The 25,488-nt window shown below is 37.0% G+C and overlaps 1 protein-coding gene across 3 annotated transcripts in view; it reads left to right on the top strand.

The window, feature by feature from the left end:
• Window positions 1–20,140, top strand: part of PPM1B (protein phosphatase, Mg2+/Mn2+ dependent 1B) — a 119,402-nt gene extending 99,262 nt beyond the window's left edge. For 2 of the 3 annotated variants that reach the window (XM_054021615.1, XM_054021614.1), the window contains 3 exons: window positions 7,688–7,799; window positions 9,086–9,143; window positions 16,145–17,233. In XM_054021615.1, coding sequence (XP_053877590.1) covers window positions 7,688–7,799; window positions 9,086–9,143; window positions 16,145–16,450 — 476 coding nt within the window. In that variant the 3' untranslated portion in view covers window positions 16,451–17,233. Of the gene's footprint in view, window positions 1–7,687; window positions 7,800–9,085; window positions 9,144–16,144; window positions 17,234–18,281 lie in introns of those variants that run through there. The other variant, XM_054021616.1, reaches the window with a different exon arrangement.
• The last annotated feature ends 5,348 nt before the right edge of the window (window positions 20,141–25,488 follow it).

The following is a 25,488-nucleotide window of genomic DNA, read 5'->3' as shown; positions in this document are numbered from 1 at the left end:
TGTTTGACTTCCTGCTTCCTAGTTGATTTTTTTTATTAGTATTTTTTATGTAGGTATATTCTTGATGTACTCATGCCCTGTTATAATGGTCAATAAGACTGTGTCTTCCCGTGATCACAATCACTGTGATTGTATTGATTGTTTTCAGGCCCAAATTCAGAAAGGTACTTAAACATGTGCCTAACTTTCATCACATGACTCATCCCATTGATGCCAGTGGAACTACTCATGTGCTTAAGTTAGTCATGTGCTTAAGTGCTTTGCTAGATCAGGCCTCAGAGTAGCATATAGATACATAAAGATTTGCCTATCCAAACAGAGTGAAATATAGCTGACCTTATTTTAAAAGAAATTACTTAGTTGTCAACTGAAGTACATGAGTCCACTCAATAATCTAAGGTCTTTGATCTTTGAGAGGTGGTGGTGGTCCATTGGATTGCAGTAGGAGTACTATTTTGTTCTTTGGAATGAAGAATTGGGAAGTGGTATCTTCATCGTTCAACCAGTATTTTTAATTAACAGTCCTTTTGATACGAGACATGATCGAGTAGTTGAATAAAATAAACGTGGAATTTGAAGGAAAAGGTAGCTTCTTAAAGTTACAGCAGAGAAAAAACGGATATTTTCAATTCACTGCTTGGCACAGGATTCTCAATATCAGCAATGATAACTGACAAGACTTTGGTCAGCTTTTACTCTGCTTCAGTGTGACAAAATTGAGTAACATCAGAGATCCTGTGAGCTGTTCGTCTGCAGGCTTAAGAATACACAGCATCAGTTTATACTAAGTTAATATTTTCAAGATTCATTGCAACCATAAGGACTAAATATATTTTTTGTTGTTTGTTTTAAAAAAAAAAAATTTTGGTCTTACAGAATTTAATGGCATTTACCAGGGAAAGCTCCCCTCTCTTCCCAGCAGAGTGGATTTTTTTTATGCTCTCCTGATACACCAGTAATCAGAGTGTACCAAGAAACTGGACTAATCTTTGAGAATAGAGCATAATAAGTAATTGCAACTACAGTTAAGTTACGTGTGCTATTTCACAAGAAGACTAGTGTAGGGTTTTCTTGCCATGAGGAATCAGATTTTTCAAACATTAGGTGTTAAAAATGTGCATGTAGTTTCAGACTAATTTGAACTTGCAGTTGTACATGTGATTGTAATGGGCTTTTGTGTTCCATATGGGTATTAAAAGTCAGGAGCAGACAATAAAAAGGGAACTAGCAGAGAAGGAATTCAGATATCCAAGATCTAACACTGCATCTTTCTACCATTGCTTACATATCAGAAGAACTTGGTCCCATTCAGCTACTGGTCCACCGTTTCTATATGGGAGCAAAAGTGACCTCTGCTTCCCACTGAGAAGAGTTAAAGAGGGAGGAGCTAAGAAGAGAGAGTGAGTGTTTGAGGAGGGACAGAGTATGATGGAATATGGAGGAAAAGAGAATAATCTATTCTGGGGGTGAGAGGGAATGGGACGGGGAAAGAAAATATAAAGATGTAAAGAATAGGAAATATTAGCTTTGTCATTTTGCTTGTTTGGGTTTTTCTTGTTTTAAGATTTTTTTCAAAGAAAAGGAATTGAAGGAAAAGGAGAGAATGAAACAGGAACATGTAATGGAGAGGGGGAGGGAAATTAACTTTTAGGATGCGTGAATTTGTTCCCTACCAGATGGACACAAAAGAACATGATACATTTCTTCTAATCACATTGGTCATTTTATGAAATAACATTTAATAAAACTAACGTGTTTACGGGGGGCAATACAATGGTAGTTGTGCTTTCAAATTTTAAAATACTATCTGCACCCTCAAAGAAAGAACTTGATAGAAACTGCCATTGAGTACTGGATGGCAAATGTATGTTGCCAATTAAAATATTGTGTGAAAGTGCGCTCAACAGCAAAAGTAAAAGCAGTATGGTTTTGTATTGTATTTAATTTCAAGCTAGCGTTATAAAGAAAAGATATGGGATAATTCTGTTCAAATAAGTATAATAGATCTTAGAACTGTTAGTATGTGAAATAAGACACTAGACTGCAAAAAAACAAACCAACAACATTGTTTCCTAAAAGGAAGACTGTTTGACTTTGCCCCTCTGTTAAGTCACCACATAAATCTTATAACACTTCTATTAATATCTGCTTGTTCTGCCTCCATAAAGTCTCTTAAATTGCAGAAGTGGTGTAAAGTTAATTATGTCTAATAAGAATGATGTAGCATTTGTTTTACTTATGAAATACCCACATTAAAAATATTCCAAGTGTTGTTTTTTTTAAAAGAGCTCTTCCATGGTCTATTAAACTGTGATAGCTAAGAGGCTATAAAAATTTAAATTACTTTCTTTTTTATATTTGAGCTATTGGCACCTTTCAATAAAAGTGCTTTAAATAAATATTTTCCTGATGTGAGTTAGAAAAATACCAGACCTTTTGACTGAGAAATATACTTCCTGAAGCAAAGCACTTAAGTCAAGCTCATAGAAATGACATTTTTTTCCACTCACTACAGAAACGTTCTGTAGATTTTAATGGGATATTAGCTCAGTTTGATAACCAAGACATTACTTTTATGTTGGTGGTGGTTTAGTGTGCTAAGGATGGTGATGTGGATATAATCTTGTGTCTTAAATCACAGTTAGTCTTTTAATATAAAACCCCCAAAAAGTGAAGAGTAAAGTTCTTGTTAGGTTTGCACACATCATTAAATTGTGTGGTATGCAGTGGTCTGTAAAAATCAAACTGTTCTAGGGCTTACTAGTAAAGTTCAGTGACCCTATGTGCTTACAATTTGATCTGACTGTTTCATATGCCTTTCTCAAGTGTTCAGTGCACTGCTTAGAAATCACTTATGCTCTGAGCTGGGTCTGAGATTGTTTTTAAAGGGGGCTATATACTGTAACTCTTATAAAGCTACTCTTGTATCATGACATCTACAGTGTGTTCTACCATATTCCAAAGGTACAAGCTATGAGTAGTTCTGAAGTGTATTTGTAAGGTTGCATTTGATGGATCACGGTCAATAATTCATTTATCCAACGATGAACATGGCTAACTATCTCAAATATTTTAGTTTCTTCATTTTAACGGGAACTCTTCGGGTGATTCATTTACAAAACAAACCAACCAACTTTGGCAAACAAGTGATGTGCATGAGACAAATTATTCAGGGGGTGGGGGAGAAGTTAGTTATGTTTGCTAATATTAACTTTTTTAGAAATAGTAGTGTATCTGCCAAGTGTTTTTAAGAAAATCTACAGATGGGGTCATAGAGGGAGAAGAAACAGGGACGTGACAACTTTATTTAATACATTGAGTTAGTTATTTGGAGGGACGCAGTGTGGTGTGAGGGAGATAATTATTTTGTTTAGTTAAAGAAAGGGAGTGTTTCTTCTAAGTCGATAGTAGCTGTGAATAACTTTAGTTCACATCATATTCTGGTAGTTGAATGTTGGCTTGATTAGTGTGGTATGTTTTGTAGTCATTTGTTGATACTTTTCATGATATGGAATGGCTTTTATTCTGTTTGTGATATATGAAACAAAGGCTTTCGACTATTGGATTTATACAGTAATGGCTTGGCTCTTTCCTGTCTGAGGTATCTTCTCTCTCTCTATGCCACACTTCTGCAGCTATGGTCAGCAGAGGCACTTCAGCTGGAAGCCCATAGTTATAAAAGATGTTGACGGCATTCTCTGTGAGTGCTACAAGAATCAGGAACTTACTGCTCCTCTTAGTCTGAAATATTATGTATTTTGTGACTTTTTGGGCATGCAGCAAAAGATATATTTGATAAGATTTTTGAAGAGAGCTGGAGATATACTTCCTGAAATGAGGACGGTTGGAAATGAGTTGTTTTTGTGGCTAGGTGGCCGGCTGTCTGAGAGAATTCTCTTTTGAATGTTTATTTTACTGCTGGTGAGGATTTGTTGTAGTATTAATTATGGGTTAGGGTGCCCAGAGTCTTGTATAGGTGTCTTTATTATGTAAATCAAAACAAATATTCTTAATTGATCGCATATACACTCTGGATTTAAAGAACACTTACATCTTTTTGGACCAAATTTTAGGCTTTGTTTACAAAAAGTTTTTAAAAGTAGTATACTTTGTTTTTTATTTCACATAATTGTCTTTCTTGGGTTGCATAGGTTTAAATGATTGTGTCACAGTAAGTAAAGTGTTGATGTACGAGACAGAATAGATTCCAACTTACTCAGCCTTAGCTAGGTTGGATCTGCAGGAATACAAAGAAAGGATCTTACTCTGAATACACCAAAAAAACAAAACAAAAAAAACCCTTACAAGTAAGATGCCATTTTTATACAGTCACTTTTTTAAACTAGTGTGGTTGATAATGAATTACTCCTAATTCAAAACTATACTTTTCTCTTGGTCCAGTTCAAAGCCTACTAGGCAGTTTAAAGCACATTAGTTGGCAGATAATCATAACTATAACTTTTTTTAGTTCCTTCTTGAGGAATGGAAATGTGTGTTTTCCCTCAAATATGCTAATCATTTATTATACATCTATATTCAGTTTGTTTTCAGTTCATTACTGTTTGTTCCCTTTTAATATACACATAGCTACAAATGTTAAATGCTTCAGTTTTTCTAACCTAGTATATCCAGTACATTACCAATTCATCTGGAACTTGGCATGACATGAAAATAGGCAGGAAATATCAAGTCTCTGACTTCAAAAATCTGGTGGCAGAGCATATGTATACTCTACCACACAAAAACCCGTTAAAAGAACAATGGAGCAGCAGGTCTATGGAAAAGATAATATGTGATCGTTTAATTAAATTGTACCATAATGCATACATAGAAGAAGGCCAAATTGAGGTTGCACAGGCAACCTTAATTCTGGCATTTCCTAGCTTTTGAGTACTTGAGTGTGAAATTGAAAAACGTTGTTTTCAGATAGTGTGTGTGTGTAATTTCCTACATTTTTAAAAAGCAAACTGAAAAAACAGATTCCATCATGTGACAGTATCAGGGTTGGGAATCTTTAGATTCACTGCACAGACCTTTGGCACTTGAACTGAAAGCAGTAGTAGATTGTCCTCCTCTGTGGACGAACACTAGAGGGGATGGGACACTTTGCCAGAGGGTTTCACAGATGTTTGCTGATAGTAGAGGAATGGTGAAACTCAAGAATCTTGTATCGGGGGTAGCCGTGTTAGTCTGTAGCCACAAAAATCGCAAGAAGTGCCACTGGACTCCTTGTTGTTTTCAGGAATCTTGGGTTCCATTCCCACTCTAGAGGGAAGTGTTCTCGGCTGGTCACAGACTCTTCTGCCCATTCCTCCAAGCATGACCCCAACCCATCTTTGGATCAGTACAGTCTCTTTCCCACCTCTGACTCCTTGTTCCCATCTCACTTCTCCGGTTTCTCATTCCAATCCCAGTCTCCTTGCCCAACCAGGCCTGCTCTCACCCCTTGCCAACATTTTATACAAAACATATTTCATTGGACATCATTCCACAAATAGAATTTTAGAATGTCTGTGTTCCTAAAATTCCTCAGCTAAGTGAGCTACTGCCATCTCCTTTGGTATTTAATAAGAGACAAGAGCCACAGTGGGCAAACAGGAATCAAGGAGCATTTTCCAGAAGCCCCTAAAAGTGAGGCCAACAGCAAAACCTTGCCACCTCATTATACTTGTGTAATCAGTAGTACAGTTTTTGTTTTTAGGATTTTTCTAAATATCTTTGAAGATAGTAGCTTGGTATAATTTTTTTCTTGTCTACTATATAACCATTTTTTATGGTTGGAGTATTTATTTATATATGTGCTCTGTTTTTTCATACTGTCTCTTCTGTTCCCTTGAAGTGTTCCTCTGACAGTCCAGAGCCACTTCTGCTCTTGGCAGAATCTTGCCAGTTCCTATATGGAGAGAAGTATATACAAATGTATCTTTTCTAGGCACTAGCTTTGCCTTTTAAAATCCAGGGCTGGAATTTAAATGCCAGTTTTGCTGCCTCCAGCAGCAAACTAACACCTTCAATAGTTTTTCTCATCTAATCACTTTGAATATTTTTCTTGGGTTCTTCTTTTTTCTGCTGCCTTCACTCCTGGGTCCTATTCCACATCTGTGGGACCCAGTTTCTGGTCAGCAGTTTCTTCTTCTCCATATTAATTCACAGTGGTGGAATTCTTCAGTGAGCTGCAGCAGCAGTTGTGTATTGTCTGTTACCAGCTACAAGCATTTCCCAGCTAAAGAGTGGCTTGAGTAGGGTTTGTCAATCTGCCGAGTCTCCAGATACAGTGGCCACTTTGTTTGATCGGTCTCCCCAACGTAGCTTAGTCTGCTTCCACTAGTATTCTTTCTGCCTGTACTGATCTCCCATTCCTTGAAACAGCAGTGCTCAGTAGGGCTCCAAACTGTATCCCAGACCCCATCAGGTTCCCTCCTGTTGTTGGAACAAATTTTCAACCTGCCAGGTGCAGCAATGCCGAGTCTTTGGTGGGACAGCACTGTTCTCCAAGCTCAACAGAAAGCAGAAGATGCATGAGCTGTTTGGGTGTCTGTCCGTCCCCCTTTGTATCTTTCCCTTCTGAGGACACCTACCAGCCCCTCACACTCTTTGTGGAAGCCTCACTCACCTATCTGATCTCCTTTGGGACTTTTGTGGCCTCCTTCAGTGGGTTCAAGAAAATCAAGCAACATTGATCCAAGAAATCTTTTTTCAGAAGAAGGTAAAATTGCATTCTTATGTTCTCCTCCTTTCCACAAAAAGCACAATTCTTAGGAAGATAAGACAAAGCCTAGTGCACCAGGCTACTGCTATGGAGACAGATAATGTAGGCATACCCCAAAAAGGAATTCCTTCCAACTAAAGAAATCTGAAGAGAAGCTGTCCTTTCCTATACCAGAACATTGGGAAACATTTATGGATTTCTTGTAGTTATGCGCAGAGTGCAAGTGATCAGCATACCTTGTATAAGGTCTAGAAGGACGGTTATCCAGTTTGCCTTGATACACAAGCTATCCTCTTAATAGCAAAACTTTTAAAAGGCTAATCTTGCTAAAAGCACTATCTTTCACATACACCGAGCAGTCTCTTAACAGACGACAAAGCTTTCTGGATCTGCCCTAAAAATCACTATGACCTGTTTACATCTAGGGTACATCTCTCTCCTTTATTCCAACAAGTCTCCACCCTGGTCAGATGCGAAAAAAGGAAAACCAAACCCAGCTATACCATCCACAAGGGGCTTTTATTCTCCCTGTATTTTGTTTATGGTAATTTGCATATACCTCATAATAGATGCAAGTGGTATGACCTTGCCTTGTAGCAGCTCTGACTTTTCATATGAGCAGTCCTTAAGGTAAATTAACGGATATACCAGAGATGTTCTATTTTCTGAAAAGAATTCATGTATACATACACAGCAATTCAAAAATTTCAGATTGCCAAATGTTTTAGTAAAGTATATCTGGTTATTTTGGAAATGCATTCTGTTTACAGAGCACTTACTGCAACAGGCCTCAATCCTGACTGGGCCTACCTACTATCATACAAATAATGTTGCTTATGTACAATGGGGAAGTAAGAATTTTTATTTTGAAATTTAAATCTTTTCCATACTAAAGTAATAGTACCTTGGATTTTATTTTATTGTTTGCAGCTGATTCATTTTAAACTAATAATTAGGACTTTTTTTGTTTTATACCAGAAATTATGGAGAAGTCGGGTGAGGAAGGAATGCCTGATCTTGCTCATGTAATGCGCATTTTATCTGCAGAGAATATCCCAAATTTACCACCTGGGGGTGGTCTAGCGGGCAAGTAAGTACAGTGCTGGAATGATTTATGGCTTTTAGTAATTATAATTCTGAATATAAATACAAGTACAACATGTTTCTTCATTAACTGAAGATTTGATTATCTTTAGTAGAGAAGATGTACAAACTTAAGTTACTAAACATTTAACATTGCTCAGTTTTTCATATATTAAACTAGTTTACTGTCTGCACTACAGAAAATATAGACAATACTTTCTATTTTGCCACTACCAGCCCCCCATTCCATCCCAAATAGGGAAAAAATAAAGACTGTTTTGATATATAACATATTGGTTTACTATCCCATACAATTACATTTAAAGATGTAAAATTTGGCATATTTGGATTTTTAGTTCTTTATATTTGTTCACTATCTATAGAAAGTGATAAAATAGAAAATTGAACCATTTTCATGCTACTCTGAATTTTTTGCTTCAGGGCCCAATGTGTACTTGGGTCAGTGCCAGCGTAGCTTGCCTCTTCGAAGAAAAATTGTACCCATTTTGTTTAACATCAGCCTGAAAGTTTGAAAGGTAGAAAGCACTTTTCAGTATTAAAATTGTGAAATGTTTTTTAAAATTACATTTTAGGAAAATTTGAGGTAAGCCTATGGGGGGACACCAGGTTTTTTTTGCAAGCCTATAGATGGGACACCAGGTTTTTTGCTAATGATTTGTTTGTGTCACTAGCAGTATGAGCCCAAGAGAGAATTTAAGTGAACTGTTGTTCTGGTTGTTTAAGCCATTATTAAGCCAAGGTACAGACCTGTTTAAAATCTTCTACATTGGGATTCCCATACATGGTATCATTTCTCAGCATAAGCCTCAAAAATACCAATTTTAAAATATATATTTTCACATTTCACAGTTTGTGTATGGTAAGAATTGCCGCTCACCTTAGGAATTCTTAGACTGCTGGGCTAAGCTGAAAGTATGAATGTATTCCAGAACTACTGTAATAAAACTTGGGACATTCTGCATGTACATGGTGGGAATTTATGAAATGTTCAAGCAACTCTGAAGATGTAGTGGGATAAAAAATGGAGAGGAGAGGAGAGGAGGCTGGGAAGCAAAAATTCAGAAGAGGAAAACGTTGGTCGCATACAAACCTAAACCTTGAAAAATCCTTCGTTACCATTAACTGAACTCTTTATATGCAGGGTAGACAAACAGAAGTTTAGACATGAAATATCTCTCTTCATTTTTGTGGTAGGATGTTCATATTTATATGGCATTTGTCTGCTATATTACAGGGTTTTTTTGTTTTTTTGTTTTTTTTCTTCATTTTTAGGCGTAATATTATAGAAGCTGTGTATAACAGGCTGAATCCACACAGAGAGAATGATGGGGTAAGTTTTACTTTGGGATCTTAGACTTCACTAATAATGAGGAAACCATAATACTTCAATGCAGGTGGGGTACAGAACAAAATTTGATATATATTTACATGTACATCACTGTTCAAAAACTTTATTGTTAAAGGGACAGTGATGTGTGATACCCAATTCTGAAGAATTAATTTTTAATATAAATGGCTGCTTCTGCTTTTCATTCAAGACCATGGAGCCACAATATGGGGAGCTGTTGGTAGTTTAAATATACTCTGGCTTTGAAGTAGGTAATGAGGTTGTAATTTTGTTAAGTGTCCTATACTTTGAAAAATCTAGTGTCAAATTCTGTGTCCTTGTAAGAATCATATTCACACAGAAAATTTCTGTTGACTGTGCACTAAGTGAAAAGGGTCTTGGTAGTGATACTGGCTACGCTTTATTAGCATGTTGCACAGGTGATTCCAGTGAAGATTAGTGTATTTCAGTTTTGAAGATCTTTTGTGAAATGGCTTAGAACTACTGTAATTTACACTTGAATGAAAGTAACAAGTTATTTGTTCATTCCTGATTTAATATTTGTAATGAATTATTTACACCTGTCTGTTCAACTCCTGGACACTTGAGCTTTCAAATCTTTAAACATTCAATTAGACCAAAAAAAGTACAACACTATACTGGTTGCTGTAACTGTTTAAATTACTACGTTACTGGATTGAGTAAGGAATAAATGAAATTTACAATTTACACTTTTTTTAACATCTGTTTTACAAAGTAATTGTAACAGTCATTCCATGTCAGTCAGCTCCATAGTGACAGATTGGTTTAGTTCTTCATGTATAGGAGACTAAAACTTTTTTTTTTTTACTTGTTTAGATAGTAACTTTTAAAAGGCTGATAATTTCTCATTGCTTAGCAAAATGTTGCCCCTTTACCCGTAGGGTTCACTCCCTAAGCTAATTTGTAAAGCTACTACCCTGTTCTCTAAATGGTCCCCAGGAACCATGCATGCTGACATGCCTAAAAAAATTCAGTCAGCAAGTGAAGGCTCTGGTGAGAGGGTGGGTAGGGTTGTCAGATTTCATTTATTTATTTATTTATTTATTTTAACTACTTTGAAATTATTCTGAATCTAGTTGTGCATATAACTAGCCTCTGTAATTATATGATCTTACTGTTATCACTGTCTTTCTCGCCTCACTCCATCTACTTCCCTTCTGTTGGCTGTTAGCTTGATATGTTGTGTTGTCTTAAGAGTGCATGTGCAATTTCAATGTTGGCGGCTGTATGCCAGCAATAAAGTTACTGTAAAACTTTCTAGTGTAGATGTGGCCTTAGATTGCAAGCTCTTCAGGGCAGGAACTGTCTTTCTATGTGTCTTTATAGAGCCTAGCACAGTTGGGGGCCTTGATTCTGATTTGGGCCTTTGTGTGCTGTCACAATACAGATAAATAGCTAATGGTTTCATTGTCACGTCTCTTTTTAAAAATTAAAATTTGTAGTTTATATTTTTTTTTTTGTCTTAGATCATAAAGGTTAGTTAAATTTTACATCCTTAACCCCTTCAAACTGTGCCACAGTTCCTCCCAAAATAAACCAGCATGTTTCCAAGTGTCTCAGCTGTCTTCATATCCTCAAACATCTGCTGTTTCCTCAGTCCTGCAAGTAACTCTGCATCCTCCCAACCCACCATGACTCCTAACAGTTGGAATACTATATGTTCTCTCTGCCTCAGCATCTTTTTACCCATTTCCAAAAATGGAAATGTTTAGGATTAGTTAAAGCACCCAATTTAGAACATTTGCAATGAAAAAAAAAAACCTGGCTCCTCTGTCAGATAATTATAAATGCCTGATGGTGCTGCAGCATATTTGTGACAAAGAAAGACTTTCAAAGGAAAACACAAAGGACCAAATTGTTATAATTTGTGTAGCTCCACAAAGGCAAAAACCAGAGTAAACAAATATGGTAAGCATTCTCTCAGCTACTGGTGAATCTCAGGAAATGTCTTGGACCTGCTTCATCAGTTCTTAAATATTATCTATTTGTATTTTATTAAAATAATTGTTTAATTCTTACACAAATGCAAATCTGGTGGGCATAGTAAAAACAAAGGAAGGGCAGGCTTACTATTAAAGGTTATATTTACATTAAATACTGTATTATGCAAAAAGTGTGGACAATACAGTGCAATGCACTTTTTGAGCTATATAAATATAGTTTTATTTTCTGCTAGAATTAAATAAAATCCCTATATTAAGGGAAATCTCTGTGATCTTTGAGTATTGGAGGACCAAGAGGTCCCTTAGACCTGGACTGCATTTTAATGCATCAGCCACACTAGGTAAAGGATCGAATTTGATTCTCTGATAGGAATATCTGTCATTTGACAACAGCATTATTTCCCTTCTCTGTCCTTGGTTCATATGTCCCAGAAGGACTTGAAGGGAGGAGAAAATTCAGTGCTGCCATTGGACAACAGAGCTGACACCTCTTTATAGTACCCCAGTAGATGAAAGGTACTTTCCTTTCTCCTTAAGAGAGGCTGAGTCTAGTAGTTCATGTGCTGTGCTGAACCTGATAGTCTGCGTCAGTGTTTCGCAACCTTTTTGATACCAGGGACTGGCTTGCTGCATTCCTAAACTGTGTCTGGCAGGGACCAACTCTGGTCCATGGACCGGTCGTTGAGAAACACTGCTCTAGGTCATTGCTAAATTCACTCTCCCAGCCCCTGGACTTTCCTTCAGTCTCCTGAGCTTGATGCTTAGAGAAGAAGACTGAAGAAGGAATAATTCCTTTATTAGTTAAAATGCTTCTGTTCTTCTCTATGTTGTGATAGCATAACTGGAGTGCCCCTACAAACCTGCATTCAATCAGATACCATAGGAAAGGGCTGGATACATACAACACACCCAGTTGGTGGTGGCTTGTAAAGTGTGTTTCAAAATGATATATTACAATGCTCCTAGTATAAGTCATGTTATAGCAAAAGCAGAGCTTTATATTAAAAATTATGGGCCAGATCCACAGCTAGTATTAATTTGCACAGTCTGGAGCTGCACTGATTTTACATTGCTGAGAGTCTGACCCTATTTTGGTGAACTGTATTCTTACATAGACTAAGAAAAATGTTTACAACTATTTTTCTATATGCAATATTGCTGTAACAATCTTTGAAACTCCTTACTTATGACAACATTCAGAAATCTTCAATCATTCATTTAGTGATGTGTAATATATTTATCAACATTCCATATAATTAATTTATACCGTATTGATAAAGTGATTATATATAGATATGATTTGCATTGCATGTTTTTAATGTACAGTCAACAAAATGTATGGTGTGGGATAAAACCTGAACTGATGAAATTATAAAGTAAAAGGTATTTATATTAATTTTTGTATTTGAGCAGATGTCTAGGTTGTAACAATATACTGTAGTGTGAACAGCTTAAATAAAAAAAGTAATCTTCATTTGATGACAAATGAACTTTATAGCTTGATGAATCAAGAATGTTCAGAAAGCATCTTTTATCGATTATTTTTTTCAGAATACAAATGTAGTTATATTTTTCACAACTATAAAGGCTTTTATTTAAATTGTAGTCAAGTTCAAGAATTTTGTCCTCGGGTCTTGTGCACTTTCTTGTGGTAACTATTTAATTTCTCAAATATATTTCTGGTAAATAATAACTTAGGAGCAAATCCTTAACACAGAGCAAATCTTTAACAGTGTACTGGAAGAGATGTGCGGAGGAAGGGATCTTTTGCAGCGATGTTTTGTGGGTGGTATTGGAGCCTCCGAGATGCTTGGTCACTGGACTCCTGTGCACTCTTACTTGGTGTGGAGTGGAGTAGTTGGGACCCCTGGCTCATCTGGGGATTGGCCCTGCTTTGAGAAGGGGGTTGGACTAGATGACCTCCTGAGGTCCCTTCCAATCCTGATATTCTGTGATTCTATGATCACTGATCCCTAGGGGCATGCTTGGTTACCAGGAACCCTTGTGTAGCACCCTTGTGTAGTAATTTCACCATTTCTGTTGTAGACAAGGATCTCCATAGATAGGAAGGTGGAGACAAGATCTGCTCCTTAATAGCACTATAAATGTATGTGGTGCTGTACAGTAATCAGTGCCCAACATGTAATAGACTCTTGCACCAAAAGGTTTGCAATCTAAAGGAATAGTATAATGTATTTTTGTTAACTTGCATTTGATTTTCTCAACGCTGTAGCTGAAGGATTTAAAATGGAAACAACTTATAAAAATTATTTTAAGAGGGTTACAATACTACCAGAAAAAATAATTAGAGGCTAGCTAAAATGTAATAGGAAGAGTTGTTATTTTATTAATTTAAAAAAGAGATTGGATTGCTCTCAGATATTGGGTGTTTTTGTTTGTTTTTTTAAGTGGCTGTATTTTTCAGTAGTTCTTTATACTTACATTGTGTACTGATTAGGGCCTAGTCTACAGTAGGTTGATGTAGCTACAGCATTCTGGGGTGTGAAAAATCTACACCTGAGCGCCATAGCTATCCCTGGTGTAGATGCAGCTAGATTGATTGAAGAATGCGTCTGTCAGCCTAGCTTACCATCGTTTGGGTAGGTGGTATTCCTAATGAAAAAACCCCTTCCATCACTGTAGGCTTCATTTACATTATGGGGTTATGCTAACATTGCTATTGCACTGTAGCTGTGTTACTATAGTCCAGTGGTTCCCAAACTGGGGTTCGTGAACCCCTGGGGGTTCGCGAAATGTTACAGGGGGTTATCAGGAAAAAATTCCCTAATGGCAGACAGAGCTGGCCAGCAGCCCGGAGCCCCTGGACTTCCAAGAGCTAAGCAGATCAAAGCAAGTAGATCTATCACACTGAGGAGATTTAAACTTCAAGACTCCTTATAAGAAATGCAAAGGGAGGAGGAGATTTTTTGATGTTTTTAAAATTAAATAGGCAGCTAGTATTATTATTTTTTTAATTATTATGAAGAACAAGTTTAAGCTTTGTTGTAATGTGCGTTGTTTGCCTGGACTGCTCAAGACCTGAATGCTTGTGTAGGAGGAACTCTGAGTTGGCTTCTTAAATACCTTCATGCTGTTTCACATCTGATACTCCTTGATGAAACATAGGAGCCTTGTCTTATAACAGGCTTATTAAAGTGATACAAGCTACAAAAGTGAGATCTTGGAAGAGTGTTGCCATTTTCATAATGTTATAAAAATACTGCTATGATAAATAATAATTAATAATAAATAGTGTGTAATATGCATGTCATAAAAGCAAATTTTATTTCTCCCAGATCACTGCTTTTATAATTTATACTCAGATAAAGGAGAAAATTCCTGGAAATATTCATTTTTAGGAGGGGGTTCGTGAGACTTGACATTTTAGTGAAAGGGGTTCACAAGTTATTGAAGTTTGGGAACCACTGCTATAGTCCCTTATTGTAGCCATGGCTTGATCCATTGCAGCTCCCCTTGAATGTAGAAATGTGAACTGTCAATACTAGCTGCCTGGGAAAAGTGTTTCCAATTTCACAGGACAGGAAACCTCAGTGGAGTTTCAAATATTAACACTTTATGTTCTCTGAAATAAAGAAATTTTTACAGTTTTATATTCAATAACAACAAATTTTGAAAATTATACCCACACTTTAAAACCAAGTTATTCTGATTGTTGGAATTGAAGGGTAGAGAAAAGATATGTTATGGCAGCCAGTATTTTCATGAACCCCCTAGAATTAGATACCATTTGACATTTGTAAGGTTAGGATTCCAAGTTTTCAGATAGCTTACAATGTTGGTTACAGCTTTGAAAGCTCTCAAGAATAGGGGCCACTAAAATCAGATCAGAATTGAAGGAGGCAGTGGGAAAGCATAAATGGCAATCAGGATGATTTGCCTATAATATCTTTTGTAGCGAGAATCACCAGCCTTCCAGTGTTATCTAGCTACTATTTCTAGCATGATAGTGAGGCATCAATAATTAAAATATCTTCTGGCCCCTCAAAGCAACAGAGCTGTTTTGGCACTGATCCAGAACTTAAAATAGCCAGTTTGGACCTCAGAGCCATGCAACTTTTTCTCCTGGCAAAAGCACACTAATCACCATCACAGAATAACAAGAGGGTTTTTTGGTTTGCTTTACCCATTTGATTGAAGTAGTCTACAATGCTTTTGCAGCTTGGATGAGGGACTGGGGGAGGATTCCTTCCCACATCATAGGCCACAGATCAAGATGGGTGCCTAAATGTAGGTTGTTGGATTTGGCTTTAGCTAAATATTCTGGATAGTCATTTTCCTGACAGCAACTTGGGAAGAAAAATTGCTAGATCATTGGCGTTTTTGTGAAACAGTATCTTTTAGGATGCTGATTGGCAATAGCTTGGCCCTCTACCCGCTGCATTGTACACATGAAGAAAATCAGATTTCAAGTGTCAAAGGATTTATCAATTAAGTGAATTCTGATACTACAGCATCCATTGTTGGCAGTAAACATTTTTTAATTAAGCTGTTCACATAGGGTGTATATTGCTACTGAATCAGTAGTACTTTACATTTTAAAATATTGACTCAGTAGTCAGTGTAAATTTAAATGGCCACGTTCTTCACTCTTTGGCTTCCACTGAAGTCAATGACTGCCAGACAACTATGTGCATCCAAGGACATAGTTTGAACTAAAGGCCGATTTATTCTGGGGTCATCTTTTTGATATTGTTCTTTGTGCCTCACATAAAGTAGATTGAAATGTTTGTCAATACTGTAAGTCTTAATAGAAACAATTTAAATACAAGGCCCATTAAATGCCCATTCTAAAATAAACAAACATGAATCAAATAACTTAATTTTAGGATGCATGTTGTTAACTTAAGGTATTTTTATATATGCATAGGAGGGCATAAAGCTCAGATCTTTTCCTCAATCAGAAATGACTTTTTATATACTGTATTTTAAAATATATGTATCATTCTAAAATATCCTAGTTTAACTACTGATTTTGGGGGTCTTGAATCTTAAAAAAAGGACCCTGGCGAACCCGAGGAAAGTGGAACACAGGGGAAATTGGTGGAAGCTCTCAGGCAAATGAGAATTAATCATAGGGGCAACTACCGCCACCTTCTGGAGGAGATGCTGACTAGTTACAGGCTAGCTAAAATACAGGGAGAAGAGTGCACTGCTGAACCAGCTACAGCATCTACTTCTGATAATCTTGCTGGACCCAGTGACCCAGTGGCAGACACGCAAACAGAATCTGAGAATCATCTTGCTGAAATGCAGAGCTCTAATGAAGATTCAGGGAGAAATGAGATGAGTGATAAACAGGTGTAATGTCTTTGTGTTGCACACAGCCGATTTGATAGCTTGACCTAGTTGTTCTAATGTATTCATATGTCAGCACATTGTTGCATCAGTTCTAGAAAGTTAGTTTGTTTGTACCTACATTTATATGTACAGACTTTTTATATGAAAAGTCATCCTTTTTTGAGTAATTTAAAAGTTACTATTTACTGTAGTTTGGATTAATAAACAAAATGTAATTAAATTTTATATTCTGTGTAGCAGGAAGCAGGACATTTATATTACTGGTAGTTGGTAGTCTTAAGGATTTACTTTTTTAAAACCCTGTGACACCAGTGATAGGAATTTTTGACAGATGCAAAAGCAAGTTTTTCATTGTGTTGTAAGCGTATTCCTAGTGAAGGCTGAATTTTAATACTTTACATTACATATATTAATTGGCATCTTAATCAAATACACCTTTTGTTCACATTTCTGAATTGAATTATTTCACAGCATAATATCCTACCTATTGCATGTTTGTTTGAATAGTATATAGTTCACATTATCATAGTTACAAAAATAATTATTCACTTGTTTTAGGATTTGTTATGCCACTCTTTTTTTCCCTCAATGTATGGTCCTTTCAATTTAGACTGTATCCTCTGTTCAGTGTGAATATCTTACTTATTTTCTAGAGAACTGTATCCTTCACTATTCCATAGGTTATAGCATAATGTATATCAGACAATAATATGTACTTAGAATGAGTGCTTAGTGTGAAGCTCTAAAAATTTGTTTAAATCCAAATAAAAAATATGATGTGGAATAATATCTGTATGCATATTGATTTTATTTAAGGAATTTTGTTGATATTATGCTACCTCAAGCTTTTTGGAAGTTCATTTGAAATACTAATTATCTAGTCATGGTTTGGAAATACTTTTAGCTACTGTTAACAACAGACAACAAGGATCGTGACACTGTTTATTAAACTAGCTATTCCTACAAATATTCTGGGAGTTTTTATTATCGTAACTCTAATCTGTGTTCTATCAGTATTTCATAGTTTTAAATTAAACACTACAATAAAAATGAGGCAAACATGCTGTTGTATTTTAGGTTATAGTCTACATTTTGTGTTATATTCCTCTTCATTGTGTGTACACACATGCACATACACACATTCAAGTAGATTAGTGTATTACTATGTTACTGTGAATCTAACTGCCTGTAGTTTATTTCTGAAATGCCATTGTCAAAAGTATGCCATTGTCAGCAGTGACAAAGGTATTTTGTCACAGTTCCTATTATATTTTTGGTTGCAGTTGTTGAAGCACTTGCACAAAATTATAGCTTTTATCATCCAACAAAGATATACATAAAAGTTCTCTACCTTAGTGAGTAAGATCCTGTGGGAGCCTCTTACTAAATATGGATTATCTTTCAAGAGTTCAGAAATCTTCCTTAGCATTTCACAGATTTTTATAGATTTTTTTTTTTTCTTAAGTAGTGATTAGCTGATGGATTGATGGAATAATACACTGGGTGGTTTGTTTAGGTTTTTATTTATATTCATTGCAGTGCATTATTTTTATTGCATTAATATGTTCTGTAAGAGAAAAGCATAGCTAAACTTTTAATCAGTTAGTCATGCTGCTTCCAGAGATGAATTCCAGAGATTCTGGGGACAGATATATATATATATATATGGAAAAAGTGATTTTGTGTATGTGTGTAAATTAGTAAAGAAAACGTGGCCATTCCTTTCATTTTTTACTTCCTCGTGTTACACTTTATTACGTTGTTAGAATTCAATTAATTATGGATGTAGTTTTTTGTATTGGTGAGTATTAATATTTTTCCTCTTCTTTTCCTGTAGGGTGCTGGAGATCTAGAAGATCCATGGTAGCCTTACAAATCTACTAAAATGCTTTTGATTCTGAAAAAAATGGGGGAAAAAACTTAATCAGTTTTCTTCAATACAAGGGAAAAATTCTGGTGGATTTCCAACATTTTGTGAAATGGGCAGAAAGATATTAGAGTTTTCCATCACTTGTTTATTTTTGTGTTTTCTGATATTGCCACTCTTAGCATTGCCTGTATTACAGTATCTTTACCAGCCTCAGGCATACGGACTCCATCTTTGTTGAACTTTTAGCCCTAAAAACCAAGGAAAAAGTGATTCTTTCAGCAAATCAATATATGTACCTGAGGTGCATGGGATTGTAGTTGTACTCTGAAGATACATTATGGTTTAACGAAACTTAACATATAAGCATGAAAGAGTACAAATAATTGTATGAGACGTTACTTATTTCACTTTACCAAGTTGGAAGGCTTTTGCAGCTCTGTGGCTTGGAAGTAATTTCAGTTGGGCAATATGCTATAGGATTTGTATTTCCTCTCCCTCCCTCCCCCTCCCCCCCCAGTTTTACCTGTATTATCAGACTGTTAGGTTTCCCTACAGTGTCCAAATTGTGATACGTTGCCTACTGCTTGCTTGATGATAAATGTATTTGGCAATAATAGAAGAAGATTTTAGGCGTCTAAAACCAATAAGAATTTTACGCAAGTGTACAACACATCCTTAAACTCTTGCTAGAAGAAAAACCTTTTAAAACCAAACTGATTAATTTATGGTTAGATGTAACTTAATTTGACATCTCACTCACTGCTGCAGGTTTTTTTAAAAATGCTGAAAATTTGCCTTTATTATAATGTAAAATGTGATTTTTGTTCTACATGTGGTTTTCTATAGTTTCCTCTAATTTTTCAGCTTCAGATACAGACAGAAGTCTTGTGTAATATGGATTTAATTTTTAATTGTTTGCATTATTTTCAAAGCTCAAATTTATCACTTTGAGATTACTATAAATACAGTTAAAATTATCTATTTTAAATCTAAGAAAATATTAGAGATATTTTCATGGGTTCAATGACCTTTCATTTTATAAGCAATGGGCATGGTACAGAGTGGCTGTCATGTAAGGTACTTGAAGATTCTTAGTTTAATTCTATTTTTGCAATAACTTTGATTTTTTTTCTGAATTCTTTTGAGTTGTGCATGTATTGAGTCCAGTAGATGCTAAAAACGGAGAAGAATAAAGTATTTATCTAAAAAAAAAAAAAAAAAAAAGCTATTGGGGAGGGGAAACAATGAATGTATCCATCTGTACATGCTTTACATGCTGTGGATGCCTTGTAAACATTTTCCTATTTGTTTAAACTGTGTTTCAGCGAGGATGTAATTGCCCTTGTGTGTAGTTTAAGCTAATGACAGTCATCAACTGGTTTTGTGTGAAATGGAATTCATGCTATTTTTCTGTAACTTTATCCCCATGCTGAGTCTGTAAAAACACACACACTCACTTACTGGTGCCTATGGGCAGCTTTCCCAATCATTTTGATTCATTGTGTATCTGATTTTTTTTGTTTTGTTTTGTTTTTTGTTCTAGAGAGGATTATTGCCACAATATATTTTATTTATTCATTAGATTTTAGCCTTGTAAGTTAAATTGTTCTAAATGACGATGTTAACAGATTTTTGTCCCTTTGCTGGGTTTTTGGGGTTGTTAAAAGATTGGGAATGAAGAATGCAAAATGGTTTATTGTTCAGACTGTCCGCTCTGGTCCAACCCTGTACTGATAGTACCTTCCCAGTATGATATTGTGATGTTTCATACAATACAGTGAACATAACCAACTTGTTATCTTCAATAAAGGATTGCTAAAACAGTGTGATACACTGCTATTTTGTGCAGAAGGGATTTATGCTGAAAAGGTAGAAAGTTTGATTATCTTTGCGTTTGTGAAATTTTAAATATTCATTTTTGTTTTTGCTGCCTATATATGTGTATTGACAATGCCAAGACTTCAGGGTTTGGTCTTTTGGTGACATACAAAACCAAAAATCTCCGAATAGGCACGTCTGTCCCAAACAGTGGGATGAATTTGGCCTTGTAACTGCCATCAACCTTTCACCTTAGTTTAGTTGTAATTTATCCATTATTCTAGAGGTTGGAAAGTGTGAAATCAAGTCTGATAAGAACTACAGATGGAGTTAAAAAAATAAAAGTGATCAGGATTTGAATTTTAACCATAAATTCATGGACGATCCCTAGCTACATCCGCAAAAATAAAATTGAGACAAACTGTCCAAGTGTAACAGCTTGACAATCTTGGTAAATCTGCAACTTCCAATAGTGGCTTTATACTTTCTGGTGAAGTACTAGGTAGCAGTTACTCTCTAATAAAGATGTTACAGATAATAATTAATTTTGGCCCCTATTAAATATTTACACTGTAGTAGAATGTTGTGGGAGAGGGTGAGAATAACAAGTTGACAATTTTGTTATTTCAGATACAAAGCCTGTTGTAATTCCATAGATGAAGTTTTCGTCTGGAATACAGATACCTGCATCTCATCGTTGTCCAAATCAGAAGCCATTTTATCTTCCGGCTGTCACACAAATCAGGGCCATTTTTCTCAGAAGAGATCTTAATCCTTTCCAGCAGTTTCCCAGGTTGAGATTCTAAAACAGGCATTTTACATAAATTTCAAACCCTGAACTTAGTCAGGAAAAAGTGCAGCCATAATGTTCATAAATGGCTCTTAGCAGGACCCGGATACTGGGCCAGAAAACATTTAGTTGCTTTTATAAGCTTTGTTTTATTTTATTTTGGTCAGATCTGTTTGTAGAATGCAATCTCTGTCCTGAACACCTGATTAACTAGCAATTTTAGTTCCTCTTTATAGTGCAGTAGGAAAACTTGCATTTCTTCTCATAGGCCCTGTTTCTGCAGTGACTTATATTTATACTTCACAATGTACTGTGAATAGCCTTATTGAAGTCAATGGGACTACTCAGTTTATGTAAAGTGAAGTGTGTGTAGAAGTCTTTGCAGGACAGAGCCTTAGTCCATACAATTACCTCACAAATGTAAAATTGGTCGTTCTTTCCCTTAGATACAGATGTTTAGGCATCTGCTTTTTCAGGAATTATGCCATGATAAGTTCATCTGCTTTTGGTTGTTGGGTTTAGTGTGTGCTTGCTGATTGGTGGCAGACTAGATGATCATACCCAGACTTATTCTGTAAGTGAACATGCTGCTAAAGTGGTGGTGATCTCAAAATAACTTGGTTTTCTTTTAATAGTGTTATAGTAGTTGGAAAACATGCTCATCTTTGACTTCCATGTGAAAAAAAGCTGGAGGTCTGACATTGCTTACTCTAATCACTAATTTGTTCATTTATTCAATCTATAACTGCCATGGGCAGCTAACTAACAAATATGGTTTTTATTATATTCTTCTAACAATACTATAATGGAAATATCCTGAGACAAGGATGAAGAGAATTGTTCATAGAATTCTGGTGGGGCGAAGTGTCTTTCCCACCTAAGAAATTTGTGTTCATACTAAAGAAATACAACTCATTTTGCTTGCTTCATATGTGAATGTTTTCAGATAGCTTGTCATGAAGTGCATTGGAGAGTGTATTGTCTGGATCTGATAGTTTTGATTTAACTATGAAAATAAAATAATCAGGTATCTCGGTTAAGCGTATAAAATGAAATACGGAATAAAACAATAAAAAACTAATGCAAATGTTGCTACACTGTGGCCCTATTCCTGGAAAGGCTTACTATATGTTTACATTTAAGTGTACAAGTACTTCTCTTGACTTTAGTGGAGCTACTCATGTGCTTAAGCATGCATCAGCCTTTGCAGGATTGGGCCAAAGTGCATATTAACTTTGTGGTAACTTTGGTTATCAGGAATCTTGACACAAACACTATTGCTAAATTTTGAAGAATTTGTGGTTATTGCTGCTATTGTATTGCAATAACATCATGCTCTGATCTGTCCATATTGATGCATACAAAGAGTCCCTGTGCTGTGGAGCTCACAATATAAGAAAAGCAGCATATGAAGGGAGGGAGAAAATAAACACTCAAAGTATTTAAATCATCAATACTCTAAATGCTGCCCCGCCTTGCCAGTTGGCTAACTTTTTGTGGACACCATGCATGAAGTGACTTTTGAGGGGAAAACTTCAATTGAAAGCCTTCTCATGCCAATAGCCCCAGTCACAGTATGAAGTAAGAAAAATGTGTTGGATCCTCAAAGGTCAAATCCTGCAATTCCAGTAATGAAAAATTCATAACGAAGTCAATGGGAATTTTGGATCCGTGTGGATTGTGGATTCAGCCACAGGTAATGCTTTTGAAAGAGCTTGTTATGTCCACTTTAAACTGTGACATTTACTATTTAGTTAATGGGAAATGTACTCCAAATTTTAGTTTTACATTTGTTCATTTAAAAACAGAAAATGGGAGAGAACTTTGAAGTTTTAACAGACAGAAAATGAATCAACTTTACAAGTCCTACATTTCCTTCTTAGGTTTCAGGTCGTCCTGGACTGAAATGACATGAAGAATGAAAGTGCCAACAACAAAACTAGATATAAAAAACTCAACTTGTGTCATTATTTCTAAAATGAGTTCTGTTACCCATCTACAAACATGCGGACATAATTACAATGCAGTATTTTAAACAAAAAAAGGACAATCCCTCAAAACAAACTACCTCCAACCCAGCCTCTGGGCAAGTGTTATGACTGTTATTACTAGGGGACATCATGCTTGATTAAAAGTTTAGCCTGGTGTGCAGCGGCAGTCAAAAAAGCTAATAGAATGTTGGGAATCATTAAGAAAGGGATAGATAAGACAGAAAATATCATATTGCCTCTATATAAATCCCTACTACGTCCACATCTTGAATACTGCGTGCAGATATTGCCCCATCTTAAAAAAGATATATTGAAATTGGAAAAGGCTCAGAAAGGGGCAATTAAAACAATTAGGGGTATGGAATGGCTTCCGTATGAGGAGAGATTAATAAGACTGGGACTTTTCAACTTGGAAAAGACAACTAAGGGGGGATATGATTGAGGTCTATAAAATCATGATTGGTGTGGAGAAAGTAAATAAGGGAGTGTTATTTACTCATAACACATGAACGAGGGGTCACCTAGTTAATATGCAGCAGGTGTAAAACAAAAGGAAGTGTTTTTTCACACACAGTTAACCTGTGTAACTCTTTGCCAGACAATGTGAAGGCCAAGACTATAACAGGGTTCAAAAAAGAACTGGATAAATTCATGGAAGATAGGTCCATCAATGGCTACTAGCCAGGATGGACAGGGATGGTGTCCCTAGCCTCTGTTTGCCAAAAGCTGGGAATGGGCGACAGGAGATGGATCACTTGATTACGTATTCTGTTCATTCCCTTGGGGGCATCTGGCATTGGCCACTGTTGGAAAACAGGATACTGGGCTAGATGAACCTTTGGTGTGACCCAATCTGGCCGTTCTTATGTTTATTGTATGGAGGTAGAGCGGTGCCTATCTAAAAATAATAATAAACATTTACCAAGTTATGCTGGTATCTGAGATACTGCAATTATATTTCCTACTCAAATTATTAGAGGGAAGTAACTGCAGTATCTACACTTGTGTGGTAATGGTAGGTAAACACTGATTTTTTTTTTTTAAGTTAATCACTGTCAAGTGCTGCTTCTCAAGATGGACCAAAGGGGAACCATAGCCACATTACTACCACAAGCCACATTCTTCTTAGAGTAGATATAGACATGTATGTGCTCCGCAAGCCAGAGATGGAGACTTTTTCCTAGCAGTGCCTGTAGAGGGGCAGCACTCATGCCTGTAGCCCCTCCCCTGGCTATATGAGGTGGGACCGCCACAACCTCCACTCAGTTCCTTCTAACCACACATCTGCTGTAGTCGGAGCCCTGTATGGTTGTTGCTTCACAACCTCACAATTTACGTCCTGAGCCTAGTTTTATTGTACATAGTTAATAGTATTAGAGTAAAAGTTACAGGATATAGTATAGTAGTAGCAGAGGTGCTCCCCGATGATACCTTCTCCAAGGTTCAAGCCTTGCCCTTTGTGAGGTGTGGCAATTCCCAACAGTGACTCCACACACACACACAGTGCCTGCTGTGCCTTGGTGAAGGCCACCTTAAAGAGTGCTGTTAGATCTGTAGGTTGTTCAGAAAGAGGGCTCAGGTGGCATGGGACTTTTGCCTTAAGTAGCATCTTCCTGAGCAGGCCGTGAGGCATGACCCAGTACCCAGGCCTTCCTTGGGCCGCAGATAACCTCTCGGGGTGTGAAAGTATTGCTGCCTCCCATTTCCGGATGGGACCTTCTCCAAAGAGGTACAGGAATTGTTCTCCGTTATCAGTGCCAAAGAAGAGGTCACATAAGACTGATAGTGAGTGCTCCAGATCCCAGGGCAACTTTGGTGCTGGCTCCAACACACGGGCGCCTCTGACCCTTCCTCGGTACAGGCTAGGAAGGGCAGACACTCTGTACTGTTGACTCTGGTTTTGGCTTCCGGGCATCCATCGAGTCTGGTACCGACAGTATCTGTGATGTCAGCATACCATGTTGCAGCAGACCTCTACTCTGCCTTTCAGTTCCATCTTCGCTGCTGGTCCAAGACTTTGCAAGACTGGCAACTGCGATGGCCCTTTGGCACTGCACCAGGCAGCACCCCTCCCAGGGGTTGGTATGGACACAGAACTGGAGACAGTACAAGGTTCTTCGGTGCTAGGCCCTCCCTTGGCACTGATGCAATCGACACCACTGATGGTTCAGTGGAGGTTGTTGCTACCCTCAACGTTTAGGTATGTGGAGGCTCCAGTACAGTGGCACCAGAATTTTGGCACCCCTGGTGCTGACTACCTCAAGAGCACTGATTGTGACCTTGTTCTGGGCCCACAAATGAGTCGGATCACCAGTTGGCTCTGTCTGCAGTCACTCCTCCCATGTCTCTGAGGTCCCAAGACACCTCAGCTTCAGAGTCGTGATCCTCATCCTCCCACTCCACTTCACTGGAAGAGGTCCAAAGGCCACCGGTATGGCTACCAGGATTGGCATGCATCCCAAGGCCGGGATGGAGGTCCCTGGCATGACACCTATTGGCCACCACTGCCTTACCCATACCAGTGGCCCCCTTGGTCTCATTGGGAAGCTCCTTGCTCCCAGAGGTTTTGCTCATC

The sequence above is a fragment of the Malaclemys terrapin genome, chromosome 3 (assembly GCF_027887155.1).
Source record: "Malaclemys terrapin pileata isolate rMalTer1 chromosome 3, rMalTer1.hap1, whole genome shotgun sequence".
Taxonomy (NCBI): domain Eukaryota; kingdom Metazoa; phylum Chordata; order Testudines; family Emydidae; genus Malaclemys; species Malaclemys terrapin.
The sequence above is the reverse complement of the archived record's forward strand: the minus strand, read 5'-3'. Positions and strand labels throughout refer to the sequence as shown.